Below are 12,608 nucleotides of genomic sequence, written 5' to 3' on the forward strand. Positions count from 1 at the left end.
TTTTTGTGGCACTGCTAATGTTAGCTTGGGGTTGTGAGCTTTGTACTCGGAGGCAAATTTCGAATCAACTACTGCCGCTCTGCAGAAACTATGTCCTAGAAAACAACTTTTTTTTTAAATTGTGGCTTAAACAGCCAAATTATAATTAAAAGGCCACTGGACATACTTTTACAAAAAAATGATCGGAGTTAAAGACATCTTGTCCAGGAGAGGTAACAAAAACTCCAACATCCCTCTCTTTGACGATTTAGTTAAACGCTTAAAAAAAAAAAGAAATTCTAATAATAAATCAGTTACAACAGACCAATAATAGAATTAATACATATATAAAAGACATAAAAATATATTCATTATGGATTTATTGCTATTTTCTTTTGCAGAGTGCCATCTGGAAACATGTCCTGCTCAAAAGCACCACAATGGATTTAAGGTTTACAGTTCTACTTTTTCCCCCATCACTAAATCATTACTGTATGCTAAGAAGTTTTCATTTCGCATCAAAAAATGAAAAAAACAAAGAAACCTTTGTGTTTCTTTCTTTTTTAAGCTTTACTGTTCGGCTCCTTTTGGGAGACAAACCCAAAAAAAGGCTATAAAAAACACAAACATGTTTTATCTCCTGGAGGCAGTAAATGAACAATGCCCCATTGACTGGCTAATGCCCCAAATTGTAAAAATGTGTGAAAACTGCTTGAATTTTATTTCACAAACCCCAACATTGCAGTGCTAGAACTAATACGTTGGGTTTTATGAATATCATTAAAGACATCAGAAGACAGGAAAGAAAAAGTGTTTTTACAGTCATAAACACAAATAACTTGATAAATAAAACTCCAGTTATGAACATCAGCAACCCGCCTGCCAATTTCTATCTGAAGTTTCTGCCAGCTGCCAAAAGAAGCTCGACAAGCCTCCCCTGAGAACACAGCCGTCATGACTGCACACAATTTGTGTAGCTAGGTTGTTTAGAGCAAACTGATGTTATCAGAGACCCATGTTTACCGCCAAACACAGACACCCATTTCAAGCACGATTTAGCCATGAAACGACACAGTGAGTGTCCAAACAGATGAGGTCATTTCCAGGAAATGTAGCGTAAAAGTCACGAGTGTGAGATTATCGCAGTTTACTACATCCATGATTGTCAGAAAACAAACTAGGCTTACTGGCCAAGGCATCCAACATGTATATATACGGATTAGAAAATTGAATTTGCTTGTGCAATGTGAATCTAATGTAGCTGTTTTTAATGGCCCACAGCTTAAAACTATGGTATTTTCCGTACTGTAAGTCGCTGGCAATCTTAAAACCATTTATGCATTTGACAGATCAGATGGATGCCTTCACGTTACAGACCAATTGGATGGAGCCCTTTTATGTTAGATGTTTGCCTCCTTTAGACAAGGGTCATTTGGAGTGTCATTTGAGTTGGATTGACTCTTATTTAAATTAAACTGTTGCAGTGAAAAAGAAATAAGGTTTTTGTCTTTTTGCTATTTGTTCATGTACCGCAAGTTACTCGTCATCGCTGTGTTGATCATTTGTATCGCAAATCGTGAGTTTTCCTCATATCATGCAGCCCCACTTCACATTAGTGAAGTGTTTGTGTAAACCAGCTGATTCTATTGCGTTATGTAACAATTTACGTTAGTAATGTGTAGCATATCGGTCGCTTTTCTACGCATCCGAATAAGCTGATTCCCAATCGCGTGAACGGTCAAAGAGGTACGGCGTGTCAAAGAGCGTGTGTTATTCAAGTGTCGCAGGCAGAATCTCCAATGTTAAGAAACACTTCGCCTGCAGCTGGTCTTAATAACTAATCATAACATAATGCACCATGAGATGCTCAAATCATCTTGGCCTTCAAAATGAGTCAAGCTTAATCACATCAGGATTACAGTGTGGTTGAGTTGTCAGGGAAATTACACCGATGGCATTCCATACAAACACACCTATAAAGCAAATAGCAGTTATCTACATTACATGCGAACACAGAGGGGATCGGTGGGATGAATATAGACAATGTCTGCTCATTTAGGGGCTGAGGGGAGCAGTGTGGTGAGGGGAGGACCCTATGGACCCAGGCTAATTGTTTCACAACACAGTTGAGACGGGTGGAGTTCCGACCACCGGCAGCTCTGATTTAGGCTGTTTAACAGCCAAACGCAGTTTGACAGAAAACACTCCAGCTCACAGCCCAGAACCATGTGCAGACAAACAGTTCATCAAACAAATACGACCAGAAGAAGCTGAGAGGGTTTTCCCTTTAACCTATTGTTTTTAAAGCCGTCAGCCTGGCAGAAATGATATTTTCTTCAGTACCAATACATTGAAAAAATCCCTTTACTAGTTCCAATAATTATATTAGTGCCATAGTCATCTTTAACCCTTTAACACTTCACTACCAAAACTCTTCGACTCAATTAACATAATGCCAACTGATTCCCACGTGGAAGAAAGCAGCCTTGTACCGATATCCAACACGTATGGGATGATGGCGATGAAGTGTGCATTATCAGAAATGAACGCACGCTGTGAAAGTCTGAACCGGGAAGTGAACGGAAAAACACCACCAGGAGTTCAAACAGCATAAAAACACAAAAGATACCAACAAAAGGGAAACCAACAGTAATAAATCATCGAGGAAAAATAGATTACTTACAATAATCAAACAAAAATTATTGATAAAAAGAAGAAAGTAAAGGTTCAATAGTTTGAAGAAACTATTTGGGTTTTGTGAATGACTTTACATGACTATTACCAGTCACTGTATATGATGATCCCAATCCACATTGACTTGACACCAAGTATTCTGCCTCTACATCACACTAAAACGTAACAAAAATGTAAAATATATGCTGTATCTATAGGAGCATATAACATCTAAACAAATCTAAAATCTACCGTATTTAAAGAAAAATGTTTTATAAAAATATCCAGTTCAACTGTTAAATAAAATAGTTTTATGTTATTTGAATAAACATCATGGAAGAGTGACATGTGTGTTGCCAAACCACAGCCTTCCTAATGGTTTTCTGGAAATGGGTCAATGGAATAAATCCATATAAATGCAAAAATATGGAAGTTTTACCCGCTGCTTTTTGTAAACCGTTCCAGCTCGGATTTGCATTTATGCTTTTGAGGCTTTCAGTTCGGGTTGTTTTCTAATACAGCAGCAAATGGACAGAGTGACAGCCATTCCATTTGAAATTTAAAGGGGAATAGTTGGGGAAAAGAGTCAAACGCAGCAGCTGCTAGGAGAGCATTCAACGTGCATTTGGGCAAAAATGACAATAAACACAAAGCCGCATTGGTAGTTCTATTGTGTTCACTTAATTGCTTTATAAAAAGTCAGGTTTTGAAATGCATAAACATTCACAGCAATAACAGACAGTACAACTGTCAACAATGCATCACTGGTCTGTGGATTATTTATCTTATAATGTGTAACAGCAATCTCACTGTCATGGTTCACTTCCTGACATTTCAAGAGTAAAATCTAATGATGAAAAGCATGATTATGAGGAACATCTAATAATTGTTATGCAAATAAAAAACAAAACTGTCTGGTTTGGGTGATTTTGTTGGTTCTTTGTTTTTTTTCTCTTTGTTTTAGCTTATAAAGAGAAAACTAAAGCTGAGTTTTAAAATAATAGTTTATCAACAGACTTGAGAAATTTGTGCCTCTTTTATAGTAAAGACCGACTCCAAAGAAAATCGTATTTTTGGTGTTTTTAACGTGTTCTTGTGGTATTTTTCTGATGATGCAGGACATGTATTAAAAAATTCAGTCTAAAATTGCATTTTGGACCGTTTCTTTATTCAAATCATTATAAAACGAAAGATTACAAAAAAAAAGGTAATTGTGACAACAACAAAAACGCGTGCTGGTCGGGCCACAAGCTCCCTGGTCTGAATTTCTAATGAACTCCTGCAGAAACTAGGTCCTAGAAAACCACACAGGTTTCATGATTTTGGCTAAAAAATAGCACAATAATAATTAAAAGACCACTGCTCCTGCTTGGTCCTGATTCACAATTTAAAAAAGAAATATTCAGAAATTCTAAGCTAAATGATCTTTGTGTGTCTTACATCATCAAAGTGGGTCTTTAAGAACTTGTTGGCAAAACAAAAGAAGAAAATTGTCACTTGGGCCAAAGCAGTGAGGTTGTGTGGTTTTTGCACCAGCAGATCACCTCCCGCCCCCTAAAAACAATAAAAACTCACAGCTTTTAAGCACTTTGAGGGCATCCTTTTCCTTGACAACACTTCCCAGATTTGTAATAACAAAACCCTCCCCGCTGCACGCAGGACTGTTAATCAGCAGGCATTCTACTGCTTTTTCAAGGTCAGTTTGACTTTAAGTAAACATGTGCAAGAAAATGGCTTCAGTGGCTCCAAATAAACATTTATACGGGCCTTTTTGTGGTTCAGTAGTCAACAGGTCTTTCAAGAAGGTGTTTAGAGAGCCGTTTGTTAAATACACGATAATGGGCTGGGACAGTGCACGGCAGGATGGCATGCAGCAGGCCGCCATCGTTAGATTTTGAGTTTCCGTCCACGCCATCCAAGCTGCTGACGGAGGATGTGAGACAATGCTGGGTCCAGATCCGCTGAAAGCAAATGTCCGTACTTTGTAATAAAGGGCTAATGTTTTGAAAGCTTATCTGTGTGACCCATTTCCGTCACAAATGCATTTTAGTGATGTAGGTATGAAGGTAAAGACTGATAAACCCGGGGCAAAAATATTACAAAATACTATCAAAATGATGACTGAATGAAAGCTTTTGGTGAATTCAATGTGCAAAATACTTTTTTTGAGTAAAGAAATAAGCTTTCATCTGTTTTTCTACCTACATTTTCCATTTTCATCTAAAAGAATTTCCTTTAACAGCACAACTGATGACAGCTGCCGACTCCTTTCCACAACAAACTAACATGATGCCAACAGATAACTTATTGAGCATTTTCTATCTCAATGAAATGCTAAACTACAACCTTCCTCAGCATTGTAATTGGATTACAATGATCAGAATAGTACTGATGGTCTTGGTGCTATTTTGGATGAAAGGTTACTGTGGTCTGAGTCTGTACTTAGTATTCATAAATAACATGGTGAGATCTTTGTATATTGTATCTGCAACTGCTTTTTATGACGTATGTGGTTTTAATGATGTTTGTTCATATATATTTTTTGTATTGAAATGTGCTGCCTCTTGGCCAGGACTCCCTTGGAAAAGAGGTTTTTCATCTCAATGGGACTTCCTGGTTGAATAAAGGTTTGATAAAAAAAATATATATATATTGTAAGATTTGAGAGAACTTTTTTCGCAAGAAGCAAGCAAAAACTGTATACTGTATTTTTCAAACTTAAAGGCGAACAAAGCAGGCACACAATCAATGAAAGGTCTATTTTCAAAATTATGTTATATAAAAGGCACATTAATCGAGACAAAGAGTCAGAGATAACTCAGACTTTAACTATGTTTACAGTAACTCTAGAATTTGTTTGTAACACGCTACACGTTAGCCGTGTTAGAGGCGTAAGTGTGTTCACAATACCTGTAACTCCCAACTTTTTTTAAAACACTAACAACACAAACAGTCTGATACCATTTAAACAAGCGGTACTGTGACTACGCTAGCTCTCAACTTTGTTAGTAACACGTAAGAAAGCACAGTCTGATAGCGCTACACGTTAGCTGTGCGTTAGCATATTCACAAAAAAACCAAACCTTGTTTGTAACTCAGGAAAAAAAAAACAGACTTACATTTTGACAGAGCGCTGTGTACCTTTCAAAATCACTTCAACTTCAGTAAACACATCCAGAATTTATTCATCCAGATGAATAAATGATGTCGTCTTTGACAAAAAAACAAGGTTTTTAAGTGTGCCTTACAGTGTGGAAAATAAATTGCCTAAACGGTTGAAGAATTCTGGTGATACAATGAATGTAAACACTGGAGCTCAAGCTCTGATGTTAAAGGGTAAAAGAAAAGAAAAAGGTTCTAAGCAGTTCAGAATGAAGCTGTTAGCTGCATAACGTTTGATTAAAATCCACTTTAACATTAAATGTACTAAATCTGGGCATAAATAAGTTCTATAAAATCACCATAAAAGCAAAGATTCTCCTTTGATCTGGGAATCAGTGGCAATGAAAAAATATTTTAATTTTATTATTTACTATTGATGGTTGATCTACTATTTTAAATCAATATTTAAAGAACTTTGACTCAACATCTTGAGAAACTTGCAAGAAAATGTCAACCAAAAATGTTAAAAGTGTGTTAAAATAGTGCACATTTACAGTTTTCAAGAATACTGAGATGCTGATTGAATAACGACCTGTGTGTTTCTAATGTTTTTGGAAATGTTGAAATTAGGTCAAAAGTTACAGAAACAAAGCCAAATATATACATTTTTTTTCTATGCTATTTTATTTTAAGGTCCTTAAACTCGTAGTATAGTAGCTCCTTTTTTATATTTTCTCTTTCAATTGTATGAATAATCTGTTTTTGTGAGCTTTTATAGCTCGATTTTGTGTGATTTTCTTTACCCTCATTTTGAATAATTTTACGGAATAATTCGTAGCAGCGAGTATGCAGCAGTTGCTGTGTTTCACACAATCATCTGGAGCTGTGAAAAAAACAAAAACATTAACCTCAAGGTTGATATACTCGCGTTCGCCCGGACTTCATTTCCTCCTCGCGTCTTGCCGAACTCATCATTTTTATTTAGAACACGCTTCTCCAGAGTCAACATCAGTACAAATGAAACAGTACAAGATAATGATGTTCCCTGACCTCTGGTAGACAGTCAATATAATCTGTAACGTTGTGTCCTGCTGCCCATGTTCCCCTGCTGTACTGTGCTAACCAGGATGAAAAGTGCATATGTGGAAGATAAACCACTATTTGTTTCAATCTTCTGACAATCGACTTCTATTGTACGCAAACGTGTTAAACAACTCGTGTAGTGGAAAATCTCCAGTGATGAAAATAAATACCATTACAGAATATTCATTGCTGCCCTTTGCTGCCACAACTGAAAAAAAAAATAAAAGAAGTTTGTTTTTCCATCCAGCATTTCATTCAGAGCGCCAACATCTGTGAGCTTTCACCCTTTTGACACGATATTAAAATGCTGCTTGGGAAATAATTCATAGCCTGTGCGCTGAACTCCCTCATGCCCAATGAAAAAAACAAAAACAACCAAATAAATCTCACATCTTGCTGACTTCTCCCTTGACAGATGCTTTACAGGAACCCAGTCCTGCTAGGTACACAAGAAAGGGCACTTATTTGTTATGTTCTGTAGGTAAGGTTGTGTATGTTAAATATAATTCACCTTGGCAATGCATCAACCAGGAAAATTAGCCTTTGAATGACCCATTTCTTGAGCCTTAAAAGATAAGGTCTTAACTGAATGTGTTTGAGTCACGCAACACAAAGGAAATGAATTATTTGGAAAGGCGAAATAAGATAATGGCTGTTATCAAAGCGGTTAAGCTGGGGCAGAAAAATGCATCTGCATCTCCCCGTATGGATCAGCTGCAGAGTGAACATGCTGACACGATGTAGAGGAAATGCGAAGCCTCCCTGTGGCCCAATGACCCAAAAACCATTTCCTCACGTTGGATTGCTTTGCAAATGATCCTGTCAAAGATGTCTTAGCTTCCTCCTTTAATTAATAAAAAAATTAAAGGAAGAATTATTTTATTTAACTAATAAATTAAAAAAAACTATCAAAAAGAAAGACAGTTTTAGTACTAAAATATTTTTGTCAGGTGGATCCCTAGCGTCTAAACCCTTCAACACCTGAGATTTCAACGGTGACGCCTAAATAACACACGATCTTTGGCATATTGTAACTCCTCAACTGTTAACGCAATCATCCTAAATCGGCTGATTCTGACTCACAAAAAAGCTGATTTTCATTTCGGTTTGCTCGGTTATGCAACACAATATTAACAACAAGTAATACAAAAGCGGCACAAAGTCCCTTTTTACAGACAGAATCAACTACTTTACATGGAATGCGTAAAGTGTTGCATATCAGGGCAAGGCGGCTTTTCCCCGGCTTCTGAATCTGCAGGGAATTACGCTAAATGCATAAATGATTGAAGAGTTACTGTAGTTTGAAAGTCAATGCTGGAGCTAAAGCTCCAGTGTAAGAATATTTCATTCGGCCGTGGTGCAGCGGTAGGGCGGTCGACCCATGATCCTAAGGTTACAGCTTCGATTCCCGCCTTGCACGCCCATGTGTCGAAGTGTCCCTGGGCAAGACACTGAACCCCACCTTGCCTCTGGTGGGAGGTTGGCGCCAGTGTTCGACAGCGGAGCCACCATCAGTGTATGAATGTGTGTGTGCATGGGTGAATGGGACTGTAACTGTAAAGCGCTTTGGGCCTTTGTAAGAAGGTAGAAAGCGCTATATAAGTATGTAGCCCCGAGAAGAAAAAAGAGGAGGATTAAACAAATTAATCCCATAAATGATCAATATTATTATAAATATTAATATTACAAAGTTACTAAAATGGGAGCTACCATAGCTCAACGAACCCAATCCCCCCATCACGACTCCGTAGGTTACCATTTTGTTAAAGTATTGCTGAGTGATGGGGCTACAAGTATACGCCATTTACTATTTGTTTTACGGTCATTATTTCTTTCAAAATGGTAGTTTAGAATAACTTGTACATTATAGTCTATAATGTACAAACACTTAGCAAATAGTGGTAAACAAAATAGCAACTTTTGCATGATTGGAATGGATTTGAAAAAGGAAATATGCAAAAGCCTAGACAGAAACCACCCAAAAAGTAGTGCAGGAACAGTTAACAGCAGACAAATCTCTAAAGAAACGTACAAATCTCTAAAGATACGTACAAATGTCACGGTTAACGACATTGTACAACAAATCCATTTGGTCGCTACATCTACCTATTTTCAATTCCGCAACACCATCTACAGACAAAAGGAAGGCTTTCCCATGGGGGACCCACTATCAGCCACAATGTGCGGCTCCTTCATGGTAGATCTGTTGAAGAAATCAATAACATCTGCACCAGAGCACTGCCGTCCAACCCTATGGAAACGCTACGTAGAAGACATTCTGGAAAAAGTCAAGGTGTCACGGGTGGAGCAAAGGAAATAGAAGGAGACAGAGAAGAAGAAGGCAAAGAAGACAGAAAACAAAGGAATGGTGACATTACTATACATTACAGGAGTAACAGAACTCATCCAAAGGGTCATGAAAAAACATCACATCAGCGCCCCAGTCAAACCGTATAAAAAACTCCGGCAACTACTGGTACATCCAAAAGACAAGATTGAACAAAATAAGAAATGCAACGTCATTTATGAGATACCATGTCACACGCCTGTGTTGGAGAAACAGGACCCACCTTCATCACAAGAAAAATAGAACACCAAAAAGAATGCAAAAAGAAAACAGAGAAGAGACTAACAGGAGCAAGACAACAACAGGCATCTCAAGAAAATATGAAATCAGCCATAACGGACCTCTGCAAGCAAGAAAACCATATCATGGACTAAGAAAGGGCCAAAGTCTTCCGCACTGAAGACAACAGACACCGCAGATGTATTATAGAGGTGGTGGAGATCCGAAAGCGAGCCCACACTTCCATTAACCGGGCCTTCCTGCTCTCTCATACTTGGAGTAACATCCTCCGGCAGAAAACGGACATCAAGGGGCGGAATCGGGTGACTCCGCCTCAGTCACAACCAACTGTTTTTATATACGTCACACAGTACCGTCTGATGACAACTCTGACGAAAACGGAAGACGTCCGTCGAAACATGTCAGGTATGTGAAAAAACACAACCATGTCTGATAACAGAAGAACCAAGAAGTCAAAAGCTAAGACATTTGGATATATACTTCTGTGTTTTAAGGTTGTGTGTGTCTCTTGTATGGTTTGTATTATGGACTATGAGTAAGCAATAAAGTATATCTATCTATCTGTATGAAAAAAGTAATTAAGGTCAACAGTTGACCTATGACGATAGCGGCTCCTACTAGCTTTGTTCACACCGCCCACGACAATGCCCGCACAAGCAACCTCTTCCAAAGAAAGGTCTTTGTAAATTAGCGTAATTGTGCAATTCGGGCTTCTGCGTTCAAAACTCTCACATTCACGAGTTGTTAGGAAAGTTTCTACGACCGTTCTAAGGCTCTATGTGCAAAACATGCATCCATTAAACGTGTTTTAAAAAGCTAAACTAGGTTGAACTTTGAACAATCAGGGATTTGGATTTGGTAGTGATCTATTGAAGTGTCAACTGATCATGGAGAAGAAATTGATAATTGTGTTTTGTGCCTGGACAGAATTATTTGACTCCAAGTCTTTCATATCGCGGAACAGAGCTGAGGGGGAAAAAAAGCCTGGATCACAATTTGTGAGATTTGCACCACCTCTTTCGATTGTAGGTGGCCGATATGTGCTAGTAAACAACAACAAAAAAGAAAAAGAAGAAGAAGCCCCTCCCTTCTAGTCAAGTGTGAACACCATATGGTAGATCGAGTGTCACTTGCCTGGTGTGAAGGACTTCCTTATTCATTGACCAAAGATCAATTTGTTTTGGATACAGTATTTTTTTAAGTGATATGACCCCAAATCAGTCATCATTTCTCTCTGTACTGTGGTGGCCTTTGACAGGTTTGTGGTTTTGTTCCTGGGGTGGTATTTGTAGGGTAGGGTCTTCATTCCACCCCCCTCAAAGAGACGCCCCTGGATCCTGTTCTCAAACATCCAACTCACCGCTATGCGTGTGGAGATCCTCTGCTCCCCCTCGGCGCTCTTCTGATCCCCAATGGCCCTGCTGTACTCTGGGGGTTGCTGGTTCGATGCCCGGCTGCCCTTGGTCTTGCGGGTCCCGGGCCCCTGGTGAACGATGTTGAGCAGGTGGAGCGTGCTCTCGTGCTCGCGGTCGGAGCTCTCCGCCTGGCCCCTCTGATAGCGGTTCTCGCAGTTGGAGTGGTGTCTCCTGCACAGCTCGATGCGGGCTCGCAGGCGCTCCACGATGGCGTTGTGCAGCGGGGGTGGCCCCACGGGTCCCCTGGAGGGGGCCACCACCGGCCCGTTGGTGACCCCAGTGGGCATCGCCCCCAAACCTAACATGGGTACGAAGGTCCCTGTGGTAGACTGAGCAGGGGTGGCCTCCCCCATGCCCACAAGTCCCTCACAAGTTTGTTCAACCTGAGGTCCACTGAGCTTCTGATGGACCACAGAACGGGCATGGACCAGGACTTTGGTCACGCGGACAAAGTTAAAGTACTAAAATCTGCACAAGAACAAAACAATATATGTTTTCCTCAACAATTGAGAATTTTGGTTATAAAACAAATAAACTAGAAGTCCACTAAAAATAAGGTCAAAATGATTTAAAATACGCGTAATAAGGATCGAGTCATGAAAACCCGCATCTATCTTAATCCTACCTCGACAAAGATAATCTGGTTATAGTCATTGTGAAAGCCTCCGATGATTCAAAACCATGGCACGCACAACTCCAGTTTCTTCGATGGAACGCCCGCATTCCCGGTTACGTTCAATTCCTGCCTAATCTCAACAGGCAAAGTCCATCGACTACCAACGAGAAAGGAGCCAATCTTCTCCAAAACCAAAGAATCCGTAAATCCCACTTCAAAACCCTCTAAAACTTCAGCACTCGCGGCGTTCTGGGTGGAAATGTAGTCCTTCTTCGTTTTCTACATTCACGTCTGGAATCCAGTCGCGAACAAGTTTCCCCCCCGAAAAAAGAAAGATTCCGGCAGGGAGGGAAAGCCGCTGCGAGAAGCGACTGAGGTCCGTCTCAAATAGTCCATTGACAATCATTTGTGCGAGCGGTACGCGGGGGCTCCGGCAGAGCTGCTGCACACAGAGCCTCATTGTGTGAGCATTCCTTCTCTGACCGGAGGCGCTGCTGGGACTGATATGTGCGCAACACCACACTCTAGCGGCGGGACGGGGAACTACATCGCCAGGAAACTCATTTGGCGGTCAGTTCATGACGGAATTAGTTTTTTGTTTGTTTGTATTGTTTTACTAAATATGACTACTGATGTAGACTTTCAGTGGTTTATAAAGTTTATTTACAACTCTTATTTTCGCCCTCCTGTCGCCAATCTTACTTGTTGCGGGAGAATAAAATAAATTATACACAGAACGCTATGTGTACTTATTGTACTTTTCCAGTCAAAAAAAACCTCTTGATCAAACTGCATTATTTGTTTGGAGTAGATCAAACTGAATATCTTAGATTGTATTCAGACTGGAAAAGTCCTTTGGTCTAGACCGAGTCAGCTTAACCCTTGTGCTATCCTATGACCACCACCTTTACATTGACGTGTTCTCCCTACCATGACAAAGGTAGATAAAGGGGAACAGGATTTCATATAATCCATGGACACCAGTGAAGATCACATATGAATGAAGAAAACAGGTTCAGGGCACTGTCTAGTTGGGTCTAGATGACCCAACTCCCAATGTTAAAGTGCACTAGGGTTAATTGGGACCAGAGTTCTGGAACTTATGCTTGGTCTGTACTCAGGCTGCCTTTCAAGCTTGCTAATAAAAGCAAAT

At 39.6% G+C, this 12,608-nt stretch overlaps 1 protein-coding gene across 1 annotated transcript in view; it reads right to left on the bottom strand.

Annotated features, from left to right (window-relative positions):
* The window catches only part of maml2 (mastermind like transcriptional coactivator 2), a 58,137-nt gene extending 46,213 nt beyond the window's left edge, over positions 1-11,924 (bottom strand). The window contains exon 1 of the mRNA XM_011482303.3: positions 10,785-11,924. Coding sequence (XP_011480605.1) covers positions 10,785-11,192 — 408 coding nt within the window. The 5' untranslated portion in view covers positions 11,193-11,924. The remainder of the gene's footprint in view (positions 1-10,784) is intronic.
* Between the last annotated feature and the right edge of the window lie 684 nt (positions 11,925-12,608).

Source organism: Oryzias latipes, chromosome 13, assembly GCF_002234675.1.
Source record: "Oryzias latipes chromosome 13, ASM223467v1".
In the NCBI taxonomy this organism is placed as follows: Eukaryota; Metazoa; Chordata; class Actinopteri; order Beloniformes; family Adrianichthyidae; genus Oryzias; species Oryzias latipes.